General features: G+C 39.2%; 1 protein-coding gene across 3 annotated transcripts in view; it reads right to left on the bottom strand.

The window, feature by feature from the left end:
• Positions 1–20,364: 20,364 nt before the first annotated feature.
• The window catches only part of LOC117424280 (protein FAM131B-like), a 49,413-nt gene continuing 45,815 nt past the window's right edge, over positions 20,365–23,962 (bottom strand). For all 3 annotated transcript variants that reach the window (XM_058992524.1, XM_058992523.1, XM_058992522.1), the window contains one exon: positions 20,365–22,485. In XM_058992524.1, coding sequence (XP_058848507.1) covers positions 22,414–22,485 — 72 coding nt within the window. In that variant the 3' untranslated portion in view covers positions 20,365–22,413. The remainder of the gene's footprint in view (positions 22,486–23,962) is intronic.

The following is a 23,962-nucleotide window of genomic DNA, read 5'->3' as shown; positions in this document are numbered from 1 at the left end:
AACATTCACACAATACATGTTATTGTTGGATGTCAACTTTAGGATGTAATTAGTGGTAGTCTACTGCTGGTGAAAATATTGGTTTAAAAGCATGTGCAAACTTACTGTTGTGCAGTACTTCAACTGAAACATTAAGGCCATTACTTTATTCCGCTCCTCCTTCAAACTCGGGCCACTTATCTCTGAATATTTCTTCGTTATCCATCTCTGAACTGCCTAAACAGTTATGGCACAAATAGACAGTGCATGCCATTACTCTTAGTTGAAAAAAATCGAGAGCATTAGAATTTCAAAACTGTTTTGAGGCAGCCTGAACAACAAATCCCTTAATCACCAGACATGTTGGGCACAATGCAGGCACTCTTAGCCTTAAATGTGAAACATTTTAAACAAGATGGGCTTTTCCAAACTTATTTGGACCGGGATGAGTGGTGGGCAGTAGGCTATTGTACTTCACTTCAGCTGGCCATGTAAATTCAAGTGTTATCACATTAAACTTCTATGTTAAACTCTCAAAACTTGTCACACTATACATTACCTGTGTTACATGGAACCAGCAAAGCAGAATGCTTGATTCATTTCAGGTCCTTATCCACCATGATAGTTTCAGGTCCTTATCCACCAGGAGGCTGTGTGGTCCAGTGGTTAAAGAAAAGGGCTTGTAACCAGGAGGTTCTCGGTTCTAATCCCACCTCAGCCACTGACTCATTGTGTGACCCTGAACAAGTCACTTAACCTCCTTGTGCTCTGTCTTTCAGGTGAGATGTAATTGTAAGTGACTCTGCAGCTGATGCATAGTTCACACACCCTAATCTCTGTAAGTCGCCTTGGATAAAGGCGTCTGCTAAATAAACTAATAATAATAATAATAATGAAGGCCCTGAAAGCATTTGTATACATGATACATTATTCTGCTTATTTTACTTATTTAAAAGAAACAGTAACTTGCAAAGCAATCACTGTGGTTTCGTGAGTATCATACTCTGAAAAAATGTATTGATAAATCTCATATTTCAAACATTTAAAAGGGACAATCAGCAATTGCTGCAACAGCCAAATGGCAGTTATATTATGCTTCTTTTGGTGAAAAATGCACCTTGGATGGAATGAAGGATTCCTGTCAGCAAATGCCTGCAGTACATGGATTGTCTCTGTGCTTAATATAATGTAACCTATTGGAAATCCATGCCCGAAAGAATCCCTGGCCATCTGTAAGAGGAGAGACCTACAAAAGAAGCAACTGTCAATTACACAATAAATACACAATCATAGTATAAACTCAGGAAACATGAAAATACTGTCCTCAAATGTTGCCTTGTTGGCATAACCTGGAGAGTATTTAACTTTATTAGCATCAATTTTTTTTTAACTTTCAATCAAACCTATTAAGGTTCTTTAAAAAAAAATAACAAGTACATTGTGGGCTACACAAAATAGAAAGAATTATGTGACAGCACTAAACACAATACTTCAGAGACTAAGCTGTATACCATGGCTGACTTGGGATGGGGTTCTGCAATTATGCAAAAAATTACCAGCATATGTGGCGTCAATGAATATTACTCCTCAGCCTTCCTCCTCTGATATGCAGACTGGAGCACAATTATCAAGGGTTGATCAATTTCTCTTGATAGTGGCTGATAGTAGAGTACATCTTCCTTCAGGTCACATTTTAGGAGCCTATCCACACTGGCAGCATCATTCCTGTCAAATCTGCCTTCAGCCTTATATTTGGAGGATAGATATTTAATATTGGTTGGAGAAGGATAAAATGCTCTGTTGGTGGGATCACTGTACCCTCTTTCTCTGGACCAACAGCCCACTTCCACCAGGATTTCATTTGTTTTTTTTGCCAAGAGCAATGAGCATCTGAATAAAAGATAGCAGGGAACAGTCAATAGTCTTTGTACAATCCTGGAATTTACCCTCATTGTTATGTTCAGTATGTTTGCATTTTCTTCTGATTATTACAGCTTTCCTTGCACACACAGCAGCACTCACAAAGCTAAATGAAACATAAGCTGTGCAACCATTAGCTTGTATTTCAATGGGGTCACCGTTTGACTTTCCTTTGGGCATTCCACTACGTTCACACAAATACTGTTTGTATTGTCCATCATGTTTGAAACGGGTAAATGATCCATATCCATTCTCTTGAAGTGATTTCAAATACTCGAAACTGTCTTCACTGGCATGCAAAAGAGCCACCTCCACCTCAATGCCTGCTTTAGTCTTGATGCCTCTTCGGATAGAGTCAAGGAATCTCTCCTCCATTCTTTCTTCTGCCGTCTCAAGAAATTGTTGAGTCTTGAAAAAATAGTTGTTGTGAAAGTTTTGCTACATACTGTGAAAAGAAAAAGATCTTTTTATTCACTGGTAAGGAGATTAGTCAAGGTTGATAGAACTTATACCTGTTAACTACATTGGTCTCAGTTGAAAGTTTAGAAATGTAATACTGTTGCACATTGATTTATCATCTGTAAACACTGACTGGTTGCAAACTGACACCGGGTTGGTGCACCGGGTACAATATCGCCCACAATCCACTACAAAAACATGACCTAATAAAATGAGGTGGTGTAAAAAGTGGACTGAATTCAGGTTGTGATACAAGCTGATACCAGGTCAGATGTGAAAACTGTGTGCTGATTTGTTCATTAACTGACAACAGATCAGATATAGAAATAGGTCTGGGCTCAGATTTAACCTGATACAGGGTTAATTACAAACTGACACCAGGTCAGATATGAAAACTGGTCTCAATTCAGAATTACAGATACAGATTTGATTATTATAACTAACACAATATCAGATGTGAAAACTGGTCTGGATTTAGATTTGATTATAAACTGACACCAGGTCAGGCATAGAGACTGATCTGGACTCTGATTTAATTATAAACTGATACAGAGTTAATTACAAACTGACAACAGATCAGATGTAAAAACTGGTCTGGGCTCAGCTTTGATCGTTAACTGACATTAGGCCAGATATAGAAACTGGTCTGGGTTCAGATTAAGCCGATACCAAATGTAAAAACTGGTCTGAGCTCAAATTTGATTTTAAGCTGACACCAGCTCAGATGTCAAAACTGGTCTAGGTTCAGATTTCATAATAAACATACCAAATGAAAAAAATTGGTCTAATTTCAGATTTGATTATAAACTGACACCAGGTCAGACATACAGACTGGTCTGGGCTCAGAGTTAATTACAAACCGATACAGGGTTAATTACAAACTGACACCAGGTCAGACATACAGACTGGTCTGGGCTCACAGTTAATTACAAACCGATACAGGGTTAATTACAAACCGATACAGAGTTAATTACAAACCGATACAGTGTTAATTACAAACCGATACAGGGTTAATTACAAACCGATACAGAGTTAATTACAAACCGATACAGTGTTAATTACAAACCGATACAGGGTTAATTACAAACCGATACAGGGTTAATTACAAACTGACACCAGGTCAGATGTCAAAACTGATGTGAGTTCAGATTAGTTTATAACTGACACAAGACTAGATAAATGGTATAGCCTAATAATAATTACAGTAAAACAAGAATAGATATTTAAATTGAAACTAGTCAGACGCGATAAATTTGCTCACTTTACCTAGTAATGGTTAATAGTTAAGTTGGCTAACGTTAGCTAATGACATTAGCTAGCAAACATTGGCTTTTGAACTGATTGTGGGGGGCAACCAAAATGAGCAAAATTGAAAATACTGTACAAAGAGATTACATTAGATGTTTTATTATATCCAGTCACTCCCTCGTTTGTCTATATTTTGTGATAATTATTATTATTATTATTATTTCGTTATCATACCTTTTGCGTGGAGAATGCTGCTGCTCTCTTTGGGGTTTCCCGCGCACTGGGGCGTTCAAATTTCAGTGATGTTGGTGAAGGGAGGGATGGTCGAAGGCGCGCGGTGGGGTGGGCGGGAACTCGCTCTATTGGCAAAACTGACGTTGGACACGCGGCTACGGGCAACTTCGTCCTACAGCACAGACTGCAGGAAGAACCTGGAAAAGTTGGACAAAGAGATAAAGGGAAGTTACAACCAAGTAATACTGCTGAGTGGTGAACCCTGTCCAGCTTGCAGATAAGTGCACAGGGCTAGAATCATTTTGTTGCGATTGGAAACCATTTTATTCTACTGTACGACACATATATTGACTTTACTACTATATAGGAGTTATGAAGTGTGATAAATAGCATTATACCGATTGAACATAATTATTGTGGTGGTCTGTATATAAGACAACCTGCTGGAGTATCGTTAGAAACTTAAATTGGGATACATTACATTGCAACGGAACTGCACTTACCAGCAGGACAGCATTCGGGACAGGGAGAAGCCGGCCCTGGGTTTTGATGGGGCCTGTCTGTGTGGGGCTAATTTATAGCGAAGGGCCATTTTTGGCCTGGAGTGATACTATAAGCCAGGACACAAAGAATACAAGGTTGTATCTTTCCGTGCTACGGCCTCTCTTCTCACGGTTGTGAAGCACAGGGAACCTCCCTGCTTATTTCCACAATTGAACTTGTTTTTAGATAGTGTTAACCTAATCCAATTGTTTTAAGAAAATAGGAACATAAGAAAGTTTACAAACGAGAGGAGGCCATTCAGCCCATCTTGCTCGTTTGGTTGTTAGTAGCTTATTGATCCCAGAATCTCATCAAGCAGCTTCTTGAAGGATCCCAGGGTGTCAGCTTCAACAACATTACTGGGGAGTTGTTTCCATACCCTCACAATTTTCTGTGTAAAAAAGTGCCTCCTATTTTCTGTTCTGAATGCCCCTTTATCTAATCTCCATTTGTGACCCCTGGTCCTTGTTTCTTTTTTCAGGTCAAAGAAGTCCCCTGGGTTGACATTGTCTATACCTTTTAGGATTTTGAATGTTTCAATCAGATCGCCGCGTAGTCTTCTTTATTCAAGACTGAATAGATTCAGTTCTTTTAGCCTGTCTGCATATGACATGCCTTTTAAACCCGGGATAATTCTGGTTGCTCTTCTTTGCACTCTTTCTAGAGCAGCAATATCCTTTTTGTAACGAGGTGACCAGAACTGAACACAATATTCTAGGTGAGGTCTTACTAATGCATTGTAAAGTTTTAACATTACTTCCCTTGATTTAAATTCAACACTTCTCACAATATATCCAAGCATCTTCTTGGCTTTCTTATAGCTTCCCCACACTGTCTAGATGAAGACATTTCTGAGTCAACATAAACTCCTAGGTCTTTTTCATAGTTCCCTTCTTCAATTTCAGTATCTCCCATATGATATTTATAATGCACATTTTTATTGCCTGCATGCAATACTTTACACTTTTCTCTATTAAATGTCATTTGCCTTGTGTCTGCCCAGTTCTGAATGCAGTCTAGATCATTTTGAATGAACTTTGCTGCTGCAACAGTGTTTGCCACTCCTCCTATTTTTGTGTCGTCTGCAAATTTAACAAGTTTGCTTACTATACCAGAATCTAAATCATGAATGTAGATTAGGAATAGCAGAGGACCTAATACTGATCCCTGTGGTACACCACTGGTTACCTCGCTCCATTTTGAGATTTCTCCTCTAATCAGTACTTTCTGTTTTCTACATGTTAACCACTCCCTAATCCATGTGCATGCATTTCTTTGAATCCCTACTGCGTTTAAAAGCTTTCTGGAAATCTAAATAAACCATGTCGTATGCTTTGCAATTATCCATTGTCAATCTTGCATTCTCAAAAAAGTCAAGCAGGTTAGTTAGACACAATCTCCCTTTCCTAAAACCATGCTGACTTTCTCCCAGGATATTGTTACCATATAGGTAATTTTCCATTTTAGATCTTATTATCAGGCTTATTGGTCTGTAGTTACCTGGTTCGGTTTTGTCTCCCTTTTTGTGGATCGTTATTTCGTTTGCAATTTTCCAGTCTGTCGGTGCAACCCCTGTGTCAAAAGACTGTTACATGATCTTGGTTAGCAGTTTGTAAATAACTTCTTTCATTTATTTGAGTACTATTGGGAGGATCTCATCCAGCCCAGAGGATTTGTTTATTTTAAGAGCTCCTAGTCCCTTTAACACTTCTGCCTCTGTTATGCTAAAGTTATTAAAAATTGGATAGGAACAGGTCGACATGTGGGGCATGTTGTCCATGTCCTCCTTTGTAAAAACCTGTGAAAAGTAATTATTTAATATATTTGCTATTTTTTTTTCTTCATCTATGATTTTGCCATTTGTGTCTCTTAGACATTTAACCTCCTCTTTGAATGTTCTCTTGCTGTTATAATATTGGAAAAACATTTTGAAATTGGTTGTAGGCCCCTTAGCAATATCGATTTCTATCTCTCTCTTGGCCTTTCTAACTTCCTTTTGACTTGCGTTTGCAGTTCCAAGTTCTCTTTCTGTGTACTTTGTTTTTGGTTCCTTTTAAACACTCTGTAAAGTGTCTTTTTTCACTGAATATTTTTTTAATTGATCTATTAAACCATTTTGGCCATTTTGTTTTAGATTTAGATTTGTCTACTTTTGGGATGTAATTGTTTTGCGCCTCTAGTACTACATTTTTAAAAAAACAGCCATCCTTTTTCTGTGGATGTTTTCTCTATTTTACTACAATCTATTTCTGTTAGTCTCTGTTTCATAGCTTCATAGTTTGCTTTTCTAAAATTGTAAACCTTAGCTTTAGTCATTACTTTTGGGGTTTTAAAAAATACTTCAAATGAGACCATGTTGTGGTCTGAGTTTGCCAATGGCTCTCTGACCTCTGTTTTAGTTATTCTGTCTTCATTATTTGAAAAGACTAAATCAAGGCATGCCTCCCCTCTAGTCGGTGCCTTGACAAATGCATTAGGAAGCAGTCATTTGTCATTTCCACCATTTCAATTTTGTCCGTCACGCTCCCCACCGGGTTCTCCCATTTTATACGGGGAAGTTGAAATCCCCCATTAGTATGGCTTCTCCTTTTCTACACGTATTTCGAATGTCATTGTATAACAGATTATTTTGCTTGGCATCCGAATTTGGCTGTCTATAGCATGCTCCTATTATTATGCCCTTTGCATTTGTGTCTATTATTCTGACCCATATTGATTCTGCATTGTTTTCTTTGTCCTGATTTAACACCTGGGCTTCAAGACTATTTCTTATGTATAGCGCTACCCCTCTGCCTCTTCTATCCTGCCTGTCTTTCTTATACAGTGTGTACCCACTACTATTATATTTGCCTCCATCACTCTCAGACAACCAAGTTTCTGTAACACCTATCACATTGTAGTTACTTGTTAGTGCAGTAGCTTCAAGTTCTAACATTTTGTTTCTCAGACTTCTAGCATTAAGATAAATACATTTAATGGCTGTCTTACCAGAGTTGTTGCCCTTGTTTTGATGTGTTCTCCATTCTGTTGGAAGGCAGCACACTGTTGTAGTAAGGGGGTCCAAACTGCGAACTGAACTTGCAGTGTTTCTCAATATGGAGTCCCCAACAGTCATGACCTCCCTTCTTTTTGCTGCCTGGCCAGCACTGTTTATAGGATCCTGGATATTGTTTCTTTCATTCTCTTGATGTTAGTTTTGGTCATCTAAATGTTGAAGTGGTTCAAATTTGTTGGATGTTTGGATTTCTGGTGGTTGTGTTTGACGAAGTTTCTTTTTTTCCCCTGCTTCTGCCTATCTGAACCCAGCTGTTTTGACTCTCTTCCATCTCCCTGGTGACTTTCAGTCTGCTAGGGGTGCAGAGTTCCATGAATTGTGGGTGTGTCAGCTACTCAAGCTCCTGTTGCTGTCTCATGTCCTCCAGCTCCATTTAAGAACATAAGAAAGAACATAAGAACATAAGAACATAAGAACATAAGAAAGTTTACAAACGAGAGGAGGCCATTCAGCCCATCTTGCTCGTTTGGTTGTTAGTAGCTTATTGATCCCATAATCTCATCAAGCAGCTTCTTGAAGGATCCCAGGGTGTCAGCTTCAACAACATTACTGGGGAGTTGGTTCCAGACCCTCACAATTCTCTGTGTAAAAAACAGACTTACTCGTTGAAGCAAGTCCTGGATCGTGCGGCACTTTACACAAACTTAGTTGAGCTCTGTTGGGTTTTCTCAGATTTCCCACATCATGCAGTTGTCACAGATTACTGGCTTGAAGACCATGTTTTATTATTATTATTATTATTTTTTTTTTGGAAGTTAAGTTTAGCTTCTGCAGCTGTCAACCTGCTTTCAAACTGCTTCTAACTGTGCTGTACTTGTCCACGATTGCACTTCTCCCACGCTGTCGCTTTCACACGCTGTTGCTCTGAATAATGGCTGCCTTTTGTTTGTTTCTGCGTTGTGCTGCGAGCTCCGCCCCTCCCCCGTGTCTCAGAACGGCACGGAATTTGAAACAGCTGTTCCAAGTTTCAGCTTGGCGCAGCTGATTCAATATAAATGTTTAGTTTATATAAAGGTTTTACGTCAATAAAAAACAGGAACTTTAGGTTTGAATATAAGACAATAAAGTGTAAACTGTATTTAATAACTTTAATACATAGTAGACTTACTGGAAGAAAAATAGCCTCACCTTTACCGACTTGCAGCAGAGCGGTGCTAGATCTGGAAAGTTCTTTTTGGCAGTCAAAGCGAGATTTAATTGCCGTCAGCAGTTTTGAATCCAAGGCCTTTCCATAATGAGCAAAATTAACTTCTTCATTATATCATAGAAATGAATGAAAACTTGGCAGCCAAAGCAAGCATTTCATTTAAATTAGAAAAGTTGTCTACAGTATCAGACAGGTAGTGACTTTAATTGGGATAATGTTTGAGAGCCAAAAAATTACTTCATGCGGTGAATTTGGAAAAGCGCTTACAGTGGAGTTTCATATTAATTAAAACACTAGTCTTGGTAAGAAAACAGTGTCTGAAAACCTGCTTGTGCAGGCAAATTTTAGAAACAGAGGTCAGACTTAGTCCAAGAATGGCACAGTTAAATAAAACTATTATATTTAACATGTTAATTATATCTTAAATTTAAATGGAAAGAACTGACCTGACCATTGCATGCTTAGTACTTTCATACAAGGGCTTATGACAGGATCAAAAGGAGTCCCTGTCGTAATTCGCTCTCCCGACCTAGGCTGTGTAGGGTTGACCGTGATTGGGTCAGGAGGCTGAACTCTAACCATACAGGAAGTTCCGGGTCAGGTGGCCATCTTGGACCAAGGTGGAACCATGTGGCCATCAGGTCCCATCATTGCAATCAGCTATGCTGTTCTCGTCGATTGGCTGACGTGAGGCAGCATGCTGATTGCAGGGATTACAAGCGTCCGGAGGGAACCCGGCCCTGCATTGCGGCCCAGCAACTCTGGGACCAACTGACCCGCTGGCTGCGTCCCACTGAACGGACCACCCAACAAATCATTCGAGGATTCACTGCTTCGGGTGGACCCCAGTCCAGCCCCAGCGGTCCCAGTGAAGTATCGACCTTCACCAGCGCACCCAAGGACTGCAGCGAGGCCTTCAGTTTTCCCTGTCCCTTTGAGCGCCTCAAGTCCAAACTGGAGACTGAGGTTAGCTCCCAGCTGGGCCAGAGAGAATCCCTGGACTCCCCCCCCCAGTGGTGGACCAAGGGACAAGCAGCTGCCTCCCACAGCGTTGCCTTCCCCTACCTGCTTCCGGTGCCACGAGGTGGGACACATCGTGAGATGGACTGTGACGTGGCCTTGCGATGTCCAGACGCAGAGGGTGGTGAGTACAGAGGAAGGGGTCAGGAGGGGCCTTGCATTATTAATGTAGTTGTTAGTAATATGAGTACCCATGCATTAGTGGACTCAGGGTGTAGTCACACTATAATTCGGTCTGCTCTCTTGGAGGGTACGCCCTGGCGGCCACAGGGGTCTGTGACCATCTTGTGTGTTCATGGAGAAACCAAGGCGTATCCTACCACTAAAGTTAGAATGACTGTGGAAAGTCAGACGTGCCACGTAGTCTTGGCCGTCGTTAAAAAGGTGCCATACCCTGTAATTTTGGGTCAAGATTGGCCTTACTATACGGAAGTTAAGGTCAATGTGGCTCGGCCACCTATTGTAGAAGGGGTGGTCGCAATGGGGGATCCAATTGGCCGGATCTTCCCCTTGCAGGCCGACATATTTACTTCCAGGTTCAGGCCCCGTAAAACTAAAACAGAGATAACCCAATTATTGGTTCCGGGGTCTTTCCGCCGGGAGGTCATGCGGTTGGCACATGATATTCCCTTTTCTGGCCACCTGGGGCAGGAAAAGACCTTGGAACGAATAATGGCCCAGTTTTATTGGCTGGGACTCCACGTGGATGTGAGGAAATATGTAGCGGAGTGTCCCGATTGCCAGAGAGTAGCGCCGGGGTGGGTTCGCCCGGCCCTGCTGCCACTGGTTTGTACTCCCTTCGATCGCATAGCAATGGACATAGTGGGCCCAGTGCATCCCGCCGACTCTGGATATACGCACATTCTAGTAATGGTGGATTATGCTACTCGATCTCCAGAGGCGGTGACACTGCGCTCCACTAGCGCCGTCGCCATTGCTAAAGAACTAGTTAAGATTATTGCTAGAGTAGGGGTGCCCAAAGAGATTCTGACGGATCAGGGAACCAACTTCATGCCCGATACCCTCAAAGAAGTGTACAAAATTTTGAAAATTCGTCCCATCAGGACCTCTGTGTACCATCCGCAGACAGATGGCCAGGTGGAAAGGTTTAATCAGACCCTGAAGCAGATGCTGAGGCGATTTGTGAACCAGGAACAAAAACATTGGGCAAAACTCCCCTTCCTGATGTTCGCAGTGAGAGAGGTGCCACAGAGTTCAACAGGGTTCTCCCCATTTGAGCTGCTGTATGGGAGACAACCCCGAGGCATTCTTGATCTCGTGCGAGAAGAGTGGGAGGACCAAACCTCTACTTCTAAAAATGTAGTCAAATACGTACTACTGCTAAGAGATTGCTTAGAATTAGTCGGTCGTTTGGCTCAAGAGAACCTGCGCAATGCTCAGCATCAGCAGCAGCAGCAGTACAATCAAAAAGCACGAATTCAGACTTTTCGACCTGGAGATAAAGTACTGATGCTCCTTCCCACAGCCGAATCTAAGTTGTTTGCCAAATGGCAGGGGCCTTATGAGGTGGTTCGGGCTATAGGGAGAATGAATTATGAAATCAGGCAGCCCGACCATCGAAAACCACTCCAAATTTATCTTGTAAATTTGGTAATTTGTTAAAACCCTGGAGAGACAGAGAAGCCCTGTTTATTGCTAATGATAGCCCCAAGGAGGATTTTGGTCCTGAGGCAGGGCCATCTGGTCAAACAACTAAGATTTAGATGGGGAAACAGTTACTTCCCCGTCAGAAACAGGAGCTGGGTCAATTAACTGAGGAATTCAGTGATGTTTTTTCTGAGTTGCCCGGTAGAACTGACATTATTAAACATGTCATTATTACTCTGCCAGGTGTTCGGGTGCGTCAGAGGCCTTATCGGATCCCGGAAAGTCGGCGGGGTGTAATGTGCCGGGAAGTGGCCAATATGCTCGAGCTGAGAGTAGTGCAGCCTTCCCAGAGCGAGTGGTGTAGTCCCATGGTAATGGTACCTAAGAAGGACGGCTCCACTCGTTTCTGTGTGGACTTTAGAAAGGTGAACGCTATCTCTAAGTTCGATGTGTACCCCATGCCTCGAGTGGATGAGCTCCTCGACAGACTGGGTAAGGCGACGTTCTTGTCCGCTTTGGACCTGACAAAGGGATATTGGCAGATCCCGTTAACACCCAGCTCCAAGGAGAAAACTGCATTTGCTACCCCGGATGGCTTGTTTCATTTCAAGACCATGCCCTTCGATTTGCATGGGGCCCCAGCTACCTTCCAGAGACTGATGGACAAGGTGTTACGTCCCCATCATCAGTATGCGGCAGCGTATATTGATGACGTGGTTATTTTTAGCTCTACCTGGAAGGAGCACCTTGATAGATTGGCGGCTGTCCTGTAGTCTCTGAGGGAGGCAGGGCTAACAATCAACCTAGGCAAATGCGCGTTGGCAAACAAGAGACCCAATATCTTGGCTTTAGCATGGGTAATGGTCGGGTGAAACCAGTGGCTTCCAAGGTCCAGGCCTTGGTGGACACTCCGGTCCCGCGAACCAAGGCTCAAGTGAGGTCACTTTTGGGGCTGGCAGGCTATTATCACCGTTTTATCCCCGAGTTTTCCACCATTGTTAGCCCCTTGATTGACCTCACTAAGAAGAGTGCCCCAAACGCTGTTAAATGGTCAGATGAGTGTCAGGGAGCGTTTGACATGATAAAGCGGATACTTTGCCATGCCCCTGCATTAGTTTCAACAGATTTCGACAGGGAATTCATCCTCCAGGCAGACGCCTCAGATGTCGGTCTGGGGGCAGTCTTGTCCCAGGAGATCGATGGGGTAAAACACCCCGTGCTATACATTAGCAGGAAAATGGCTCAGAGGGAGTGCAACTACTCAGTTATTGAGAAGGAGTGCCTGGCCATTAAATGGGCCATGAACTCTCTTCGATATTATCTCCTGGGGTGATCCTTCACTCTTGTCACAGATAACGCTCCTCTTAAGTGGCTAAACACGATGAGGGACACGAACGCCTGGATTACTCGGTGGAGTCTGGCACTGCAACCCTTTAACTTTTTTTTCAAGGGAGTTAGGGTTGGCCGAGTGTGCCTACGGCTCCACTCTGAGGGGGGGGATGTGTGACAGGATTGAAAGGAGTCTCTGTCGTAATTCGCCCTCCCGACCACCGGCAGCGCTGTGTAGGGTTGACCGTGATTGGGTCAGGAGGCTGAACTCTGACCATACAGGAAGTTCCGGGCCAGGCGGCCATCTTGGACCAAGGTGGAACCATGCGGCCGTCAGGTCCCATCATTGCAATCAGCTGTGCTGTTCTCGTCGATTGGCTGACGTGAGGCAGCGTGCTGATTGCAGGGCTGGGACTTTGCAGTATTTAAGCAGTATGGTTTTGCCATTCGGCTCCCTGTCCTGAACTGAAAACACGCGCTGTGCTTTGTTGTTTTGTTTTTATCAAACTGCTTTAATTCACAGAAGCTTGAAACTTTGGGAAACTTTGGTGGATTGCCGCAGTGAAGAAAGCCCAGGACAAGCCAGTAATCCGTGGAAGGGAGCCAAGAGGCGGTGAGAGGAAACCCACTGCAGTAGCACGGAGAAACCCAGTGCTTCCTTTATTGTTGTTTTATTTGAAATCTGAGTTTACCATTGCTAGTATTCCAGGTGGTTTTCTTGTTTATTTTCTGCAATGCTGGACTGTTCCATTTTTGTTTGTTAAAATAAAATCCTGCCTGTTACCATTGATGGTACATGGCTCCATGGACTCTATGACACTTCCGGCTCCTGTGTGCTGTCATTTCTGGTTCTTCCCTTAAGCTCCACCCACTACCCTCCCACACACACACACACACACACACACAAACCTGTATATAATAGTAAACTAATCTGAAAAGGTGAAATATACTGCTCAATATAATCACACAAAAAAAGTTGATGTTATATATAAAACAGCATCTTTTTTAATACACATATGAACTTGTATCATATTGTATTGTATTATAGCAAGGATCCTGTGAACTTTGGTTCACCTGACTTTTTAGAGAAAGGAGGGGTTGAAAATGAGAACCATGAGATCATGTTCCAATATTTTTGGAAAGGAGTTATATCCAATTAATTCTGAAGGTTGTTATGTAACTCCAATTAGTTTTAAAAAGAGTTGACCGGATCCTTCTAGAATATATCATTAACTCAAAGATAAGAACAGTCAAGGCAGATTGATGATCAGATTTAACACTAGAACCGCTGGGTTTATGATACTACCTAGAACCGCCAGCAGTAGTCAATATGACGGGTACATTTTAAACAGCTTCGATATGAAAATTAAACACAGACTATCAGATACAACTCAAAAGTTTTATTTATGAACATCATATCTAACATTTGCATAGCAGAAACACTGTATTTAAATGAAAAATAAACATAAAAGGCTTTATTTTTTAAATTAGCGCATATAATGCATTACGTAAAAAATGAAAAACTATAATAAAATAAACATTTCAAAAGAAGATATTGTGTAAACAGGTGTAAACTGCTATACATACAAACACAATTGTGAAAACAAAGTAATTATTTACAAAAATAACAAAAGGCTTTTTTTCACATTAGCCTACTGCATAGCATGACTTCAAAAAATAAAAAAAAAACTATAATAAAATAAACATTTCAAAAGAAGATATTGTGTAACCAGCTGTAAACTGGTTACATGTAGGCCTACATACACAATTGTAAAATCGAAATAATTTATACAAAATAACATAAAAAAGAAAATAACTCAGTTACCATTGTGTAACGGGAATGCATATTCATGGAAACATCATCATTATTATTATTATTATTATTATTATTATTATTATTATTATTATTATTATTATTATTATTTATTTCTTAGCAGATGCCCTTATCCAGGGCGACTTACAGTCATAAACAAAAATACATTTCAAGAATCAACATACTTCAAAGTAGCCCCCATATTCGCACAATCCACACAGATGTAATGCTTATCAACTTGTCGTGTGCATTTACCACATACTGCTCTTTCACACTGGGCACAGATATCAGAAGTTTTATTTTTACTGCATTTAGTTACCTGGCATTGTTTTCTGTTGCGTGTGTCACTTGATGCACACTGTATCCGGGTTGAGCTGCGTTTCCCTGCCGCTTTGCAGTTTTCTGATCGAAATGTTTCTGCCAAAGCTCCATGGCTAGCATCATAAGAGATCTCTCCTACTGATATTTTCCCTGGTGTACAAAACTAAGGAATTGATGGCTGCCATGTCCAGAACAATGTAAAATACAGCAACTGGACAACAGTGATTGCTTTCACTGAGTACAAAGTTTTGTGCAGATGGTGGAAACGCTCTTCTTCTTTGTTTACTGTTGCAACCAGGCTGTTTTGCTAATTACAGTGAAATAAAAAAAAAAAAAAATATATATATATATATATATATATATATATATATATATATATATATATATATATATATATTAGTAACATTCATCTCTTTTCCTAATCACAGTTACATGATTACAAAAAGGATATTGCTGCTCTAGAAAGAGTGCAAAGAAGAGCAACCAGAATTATCCCGGGTTTAAAAGGCATGTCGTATGCAGACAGGCTAAAATAATTGAATCTATTCATTCTTGAACAAAGAAGACTACGCGGCGATCTGATTCAAACATTCAAAATCCTAAAAGGTATAGACAATGTCGACCCAGGGGACTTCTTTGACCTGAAAAAAGAAACAAGGACCAGGGGTCACAAATGGAGATTAGATAAAGGGGCATTCAGAACAGAAAATAGGAGGCACTTTTTTACACAGAGAATTGTGAGGGTCTGGAACCAACTCCCCAGTAATGTTGTTGAAGCTGGGATCCTTCAAGAAGCTGCTTGATGAGATTCTGGGATCAATAAGCTACTAACAACCAAACGAGCAAGATGGGCTGAATGGCCTCCTCTCGTTTGTAAACTTTCTTATGCAAACGGGGAGCGAGGATATGCTTCGGCATGCAGGTTCGAGATGTGGGGGCATTTATATTCAAGTGCCGTCTAATTATGATTATGTTTTATTTGCCTTTATTATGATGTTTGCAATGAGGCTGTGTGGTCCAGTGGTTAAAGAAACAGGCTTGTAACCAAGTAGTCCCGGTTCAAATACCACCTCAGCCAATGACTCATTGTGTGACCCTGAGCAAGTCACTTAACCTCCTTGTGCTCAGTCTTTCGGGTGAGACGTAATTGTAAGTGACTCTGCAGCTGATGCATAGTTCACACACCCTAGTCTCTGTAAGTCGCCTTGGATAAAGGCGTCTGCTAAATAAACTAATAATAATAATAATAATAATAATAATAATAATGATTCTAGTTCTGTTGCTTCATTATTACTTTGTTGCGCTTCAGCGACCCCTGCTGGTCAGAACTTCCTGTCTCCCTCCATCCATTCCTTCTTTGCCTCCAGGGTTCATTAACTTGATAACATCTGCTGCTTAGCTTGATGAAGAGATGATTGGCTTCAGAGAGAGGCAGAGAGGCAGGCAGCACCCTGATCGCCACTCCTCCTGATCACTAACTGGGTTGCAGAGGTGAGTTCACATTCAAACTGGCCATTTCAAACTGGTGGAACAAGCAGGGGTACAGTAAGTGATCAAAGACAAGCAAAACATCCACAGAAAAAGGATGGCTGTTTTTTAAAAACGTAGTACTTGAGGCGCAAAACAATTACATCCCAAAAGTAAACAAATCTAAATCTAAAACAAAATTGCAAAAATGGTTTAATACATCAATTAAAAAAATATTCAGCGAAAAAAGGCACTTTACAGAGCATTTAAAAGGGACCAAAAACAAAGTACACAGAAAGAGTACTTGGAATTGCAAACACTACAAAAGTCAAAAAGGAAGTTAGAAAGGCCAAGAGAGAGATAGAAATCAGTATTGCTAAGGGGGCTAAAACCAATTCCAAAATGTTTTTCCAATATTATAACAGCAAGAGAACGTTTAAAGAGGAGGTTAAATGTCTAAGAGACACAAATGGCAAAATCATAGACGAAGAAAAAAAATTAGCAAATATATTAAATGATTACTTTTCACAGGTTTTTACAAAGGAGTACACGGACAACATGCCCCACATGTTGACCTGCTCCTATCCAGTTTTAAATAACTTTAGCATAACATAGGCAGAAATGTTAAAGGGACTAGGAGCTCTTAAAATAAACAAATCCCCTGCGCCGGATGAGATCCTCCCAATAGTACTCAAAGAAATGAAAGAAGTTATTTACAAACCGCTAACCAATATCATGCAACAGTCTCTTGACACAGGGGCTGTACCGACAGACTGGAGAATTGCAAACGTAATACCGATCCACAAAAAGGGAGACAAAACCGAACCAGGTAACTACAGACCAATAAGCCAGACTTGTATTATATGTAAACTTATGGAAACTACAGTATAATAAGATCCAAAATGGAAAATTACATATATGGTAACAATATCCTAGGAGACAGTCAGCATGGTTTTAGGAAAGGGAGATTGTGTCTAACTAACCTGCTTGATTTTTTTGAGGATGCAACATCGACAATGAATAATTGCACAGCATACGACATGGTTTATTTAGATTTCCAGAAAGCTTTTGACAAAGTCCCGCATAAAAGATTAATTCTCAAACTGAACGCAGTAGGGATTCAAGGAAATGCATGCACATGGATTAGGGAGTGGTTAACATGTAGAAAACAGAAAGTACTGATTAGAGGAGAAACCTCAAAATGGAGCGAGGTAACCAGTGGTGTACCACAGGGACCAGTAGTAGGTCCTCTGCTATTCCTAATCTACATTAATGATTTAGATTTGGGTATAGTAAGCAAACTTGTTGAATTTGCAGACGACACAAAAATAGGAGGAGTGGCAAACATTGTTGCAGCAGCAAAGGTCATTCAAAATGATCTAGACAGCATTCCGAACTGGGCAGACACATGGCAAATGACATTTAATAGTGTAAAGTACTGCACGCAGACAATACAAATGTGCATTATAAATATCATATGGGAGATACTGAAATTAAAGAAGGAATCTATGAAAAAGACCTAGGAGTTTATGTTGACTCAGAAATGTCTTCATCTAGACAATGTGGTGAAGCTATAAAAAAGGCCAACAAGATGCTGGGATATATTGTGAAAAGCGTTGAATTTAAATCAAGGGAAGTAATGTTAAAACTTTACAATGCATTAGTAAGACCTCACCTACAATATTGTTTTCAGTTCTGGTCACCTCGCTACAAAAAGGATATTGCTGCTCTAGAAAGAGTGCAAAGAAGAGCAACCAGAATTATCCCGTGTTTAAAAGGCATGTCGTATACAGACAGGCTAAAAGAATTAAATCTATTCAGTCTTGAACAAAGAAGACTACACGGTGATCTGATTCAAGCATTCAAAATCCTAAAAGGTATAAACAATGTCGACCCAGGGTACTTTTTTGACCTAAAATAGAAACAAGGACCAGGGTTCACAAATGGAGATTAGATAAAGGGGCATTCAGAACAGAAAATAGGAGGCACTTTTTTTTACACAGAGAATTGTGAGGGTCTGGATCCAACTCCCCAGTAATGTTGTTGAAGTTGACACCCTGGGATCCTTCAATAAGCTGCTTGATGAGATTCTGGGATCAATAAGCGACTAACAACCAATACGAGCAAGATGGGCTGAATGGCCTCCTCTCGTCTGTAAACTTTCTTATGTTCTTATGTTCTTAAAAATATACTTTGGTAGTTTTTTATCATTTCTCTCTCTCCCTGCTGACTATTATGATCCACTGAACGCTGAGGCAGACACCACTGAAAGACTGGCCCTGTTCCAATGAGCTGTGCATTTCTAATCCCCGGTGCTGGACTCTGCCCTCATGCTGAACTATACATGCGGAATACAGATGGCTAGCTCTTATTTTTAACTCCTGCTAACACTCGACATTCAACCTCAAACGCAGAGAGTGAAAACTTAAACCAGTCAGCAGCAGGCAGCTCTTCATATTGATTGCACATGATATACTGTGAACACAAACGTTAGTTTTGTTCATCCTTTCCATAGTATCATTTTTAAAATAATTTCACGACCGGCATCTTCACTTAAATCAGTTGAAAAGGTAAGTACAGGTCATGACATCTGTTTATCTAAACTGTACTGTGTCCTGTGATAACATTACACCTACTTTAAACAAAAAAAAACACAAGAAAACATTTCATGTCTCATCATTGTATATTTTATACACACACACACACACACACACATATATATATATATATATATATATATATATATATATATATATATATATATTTATATATATATATATATATATATATATATATATATATATATGATATTTATAATTTTTAGAGAGTTATAATTATTATGTTTTTTATTATTTTTATCCCATTCATTACATATAAAAAGAGGGGATAAAACATGCGCTTTGAAATCTGCAGGCAATTGAAACACATGGAAGACAATTTCAATTTGTGTTACATACAATCAGACCAAACATTCTCTGTGCAGCAAAAAATACATGAAATACTGGCAGGTCTGTATCAAAGGAGTGCCATCCAAGAGTTTAAAATCCACTCTCTTACCTCTTATTAGCACTAACAATATTATCGCTGACTCCCTTTTCTTCTGTTGAAGATCTTTTGGTTCTTGTATTTTGGAATATTATTTCAAAGACAACACTATAGTTGAAAAGTTGCTGTTGCTTCCTGGTACCTGATCACTTCCTGTGAGTAGTTAAAACTCACTCCAGTGGTCGAGCTGCTATCAGACCATGTGACTGACAGCGAACCAGGGTGCAGCAGTATTCTATAAAGCGTCTGACATACTTGCATTTCCCAAACTAACATAATAAGATTCTCGCCGCAATAAAAAGAGTATTTATATATTCCTATTAAAAGTAATTAAGAAATGATTACTTTAAATCAATCTTGCCCTGCCTTAAGTGCAATACATTTGAAAATGATTCAAAATCTAGTTAATGACTGATCAATAACAACTGATTTATACACAAAAGCTTATCATTGGTGTTGTGGTTTAACAGTTAAAAGGGTCCCCATCTTTTCATTGCTTGTTCCATTTCCAACTGTAAAGGTTACAAATGAAAAGAAAAGAAGGGGGTCCATTTGACTTCTGCACCACAACACATCTGGAAAGTTCTCCTGTGCACTGGGTGAAATCCATTGTTTTACTGCTTTATCAGATAAGATTCAAGTTTAAAAAACAAACACTAATATATTGGACTTGATGCTGGGCAGAATATTAAAGTACAAATGTAATATTAATATTAATTTTTCATCTCCCTTACACTTGTGATAAAAAGATATATTTAAATTGCATTTAAATTAAGAAATTCCCCAAATCTTCTCTGGAGTGTACTTAGTCACTATATAGTTCTCAGGTAAGATTTGGAAAAGTAATTCATTAGCTAGAACAAAAAAAAATCAATAGAATACAAAATGAATATATTAAAACAAAAATAATAAAGTAATAAAATAATACATTAACTTCATTAATTAGTAAATATAATCTGTGTGTATCCTTTTCGGAGGATTTTCTCATTGCTGAAATTAAACTTGAGTAACGCTATATTTTTCATGATAAGAATTTAATTGTTATGCAGCAACCTGTTTCTGGAATTTCAGTTACATGGTAATAAACATTCAGGGAAATATAAAATTAATTTTAGCTGAAATATATCATTAGAAGTCTTAAAAAGCGACAACATATATATATATATATATATATATATATATATATATATATATATATATATGGGATATGAGCAAAGAACTGCAATGGCAGTCTAATGGTGTAATTGCATATCAACTGAATATTTATTAATGTAATGTAATATAAAGCATTAACAGGATGCTTTTCCTGGCAATAAACAGTTACAATCATTACCCATGATGCAGTGTTGGTTTTCAAAATGGCTGACAACTTTGTCCATGCAGAGATTAAAAAAACAAAAACAAAATTAAAAAAAGACACACGTTCCAGAGAGTACTTTTCATTTCCTTTTTTTAAGATAACTTCACACACATTTCACTCATCATTGTTTTTTTTTTGTTTTTTTTGCAGAATATTGAAAGTATTCCATCCAAGAATTGTAATTGTCGACTCACAACACTTGTAGTTTTGAACTATAAACTGGTCAACGTACAGGATCATAGTTTGGTTGAGTTTTAGCAAGTGCTCTAGTTTGTTCCAAAGTTCAAATGGTCCTGACAATAGATTTTCTTCTCCAAAACTGAAACTTTAAGAAAGTTCATTTCTAAAATTCAGAACTTTCCAACAATATTTTCATCCAAAATGCCTAAAATACTTCAACATGAGCCAGAGATATTACATTTCCAGATTCTTCCAAATTCCTAAACACCCCTCAATATTTTCCACCAAAATTCACAGTTTGTATCATCCAAATAAAGTACATGCCAATGACATTTTGCTCCAAAATTCAAATTGTCCCACATCATTTAATTCCAATGTTTGAAAACATTCTAGAGTTGAAAACATCCCTCAATATTTTACTCAAAAAATTTAAAATCTTCCCAAAAATATTCCTCTGATATGCTTGATCGATCTTTTGCTTCCTCAGCAGTAAACTCTATTGGTCTTGGTCATTACAAATAGACAATTTGTCTTGTAAGTATCTGATCATTACAGATTATGAGTCTGAAGAGAAAGGAGCTTCTAGTTCAATTCTTTTTTAATGCATTTGTGATGTTGGCAATCATTCTACAATTACTACAATACTGTGTTTTTTCTACTGTTTTTCTAAGTCTGTGTTTTTATGGTTTCCCCTTATTTCAGGAGCTGCTCTTCAATTCTAGACCAGTCCAAGTGTCTTTATAGAAAAGCCGGTACCATTAGTGATTGTCACTTTGGATCAAGTTTACTTTTGTTTTGTTTGTAATACACTGCTGTGAACTAGATGGCGCTGGTACTTACTAATATAAAGATGCTTTGGCTGATCTAGCCTACATTATATCTATGGCAGGAAACAACCAGCTTCTAAACTCATAGCCCAAGCACAGACCGATCAAATATTTTGACAAATGCAATGAGAAGCACACAGAAAAGGCAAAGCTAAGAAAATGCAGTTTCAATCCATGTACTCTTTATTCCTGCAATTACAAACCTCCTTAGTGAAGTCGTTAGGTGAAAATGTCATTTTTATGTTTTAATTAGATTTTCCATTTGGAGAATACAAAACATTTACTGTATATTTTTGTAAAACTCTATATTAAAATAGCATTATTTTGTTATCCTTAATATTGATTTTATGTCTAGATTTTACACAATTAAACAGAACTAACGTCTATAGATACTGTAATAATAGGGGGAATTCTTGAATATTTTTTGAGGGGAAAGAATAGAGAGGCTAGTGAATGAACCTGCTTAAAAATAAACAGTGCCAAGTCCTGGTTTTGGAAAGAATTCAGAAGTTGTCTTAAAATCTTTTAGAGTTACAAGTAGGGTTGAAGAATTAGTGCATGTTTTGTTTTCTGTGTAAAACTTTAAAACACAAATCCATTGTGTCCAGAGTTTGTTTGTAAAAAATCAGCATGACTTGCACTTTTCAACAATCAAGCTTCTGTCTCAGTTTTAGACTCCTTATTTCCTCTCCGTATTTCTGGAACATTTCAAATTTTCCAAACTCCTGTTGGTATTTTCTGGATCCTTCTCCCATTTTTCAAGCAGAATTCCATTGGTTTGTAAAAAGACCCTTTAGCATGCTTGGCCATTTTCCAAAATGGAAATCCTAAATGCTTTTACATGTATTTCTTTACAAATTAAAGTTTGTTTGTGGGGTTACTTTGTTGCTTTTTTTCACAAAGCTGGTTGACCAACAAATTCCAATGAATCTGAAAAACAAAACAAAATATTGACTCTTAGGGGGACTGTCTGAATCATTGTTGGTGCCAGAGTACAGTATGAGATTATATATATATATATATAGCTCTGGAAAAAATTAAGAGACCACTGCAAAATTATCAGTTTCTCTGGTTTTACTATTTATAGGTATGTGTTTGGGTAAAATGAACATTTTTGTTTTATTCTATAAACTACTGACAACATTTCTCCAAAATTCCAAATAAAAATATTGTCATTTAGAGCATTTATTTACAGAAAATGACAACTGGTCAAAATAACAAAAAAGATGCAGTGTTGTCAGACCTCGAATAATGCAAAGAAAATAAGTTCATATTCATTTTTAAACAACACAATACAAATGTTTTAACTTAGGAAGAGTTCAGAAATCAATATTTGGTGGAATAACCCTGATTTTCAAGCACAGCTTTCATGCGTCTTGGTATGCTCTCCACCAGTTTTTCACATTGATGTTGGGTGACTTTATGCCACTCCTGGCGCAAAAATTCAAGCAGCTCGGCTTTGTTTGATGGCTTGTGACCATCCATCTTCCTCTTGATCACATTCCAGAGGTTTTCAGTGGAGTTCAGGTCTGGAGATTGGGCTGGCCATGACAGGGTCTTGATCTGGTGGTCCTCCATCCACACCTTGATTGACCTGGCTGTGTGGCATGGAGTATTGTCCTGCTGAAAAAACCAATCCTCAGAGTTGGGGAACATTGTCAGAGCAGAAGGAAGCAAGTTTTCTTCCAGGACAACCTTGTACTTGGCTTGATTCATGCCAAAGCTGCCCAATTCCAGCCTTGCTGAAGCACCCCCAGATGAGTCCAATTTTCAGCTTTGCCCAGCACCTGGTCATCTAATGTTTAGACGGAGACCTGGAGAGGCCTACAAGCCACAGTGTCTCGCACCCACTGTGAAATGTGGTGGAGGATCGGTGATGATCTTGGGGTGCTTCAGCAAGGCTGGAATCGGGCAGCTTTGGCATGAATCAAGCCAAGTACAAGGTTGTAGGGATTCAAGGAAATGCATGCACATGGATTAGGGAGTGGTTAACGTGTAGAAAACAGAAAGTACTGATTAGAGGAGAAACCTCGAAATGGAGTGAGGTAACCAGTGGTGTACCACAGGGACCAGTATTAGGTCCTCTGCTATTCCTAATCTACATTAATGATTTAGACTCTGATATAGTAAGCAAACTCGTTAAATTTGCAGACGACACAAAAATAGGAGGAGTGGCAGACACTGTTGAAGCAGCAAAGGTCATTCAAAATGATCTAGGCCGCATTCAAAATTGGGCAGACACATGGCAAATGAAATTTAATAGAGAAAAGTGTAAAGTATTGCATGCGGGCAATAAAAATGTTCATTATAAATATCATATGGGAGATAGTGAAATTGAAGAAGGGAACTATGAAAAAGACCTAGGAGTTCATGTTGACTCAGAAATGTCTTCATCTAGACAATGTGG

The sequence above is a fragment of the Acipenser ruthenus genome, chromosome 19, assembly GCF_902713425.1.
Source record: "Acipenser ruthenus chromosome 19, fAciRut3.2 maternal haplotype, whole genome shotgun sequence".
Taxonomy (NCBI): Eukaryota; Metazoa; Chordata; class Actinopteri; order Acipenseriformes; family Acipenseridae; genus Acipenser; species Acipenser ruthenus.
Note: the sequence above shows the minus strand (reverse complement) of the source record. Positions and strands in the feature narration are given on the sequence as shown.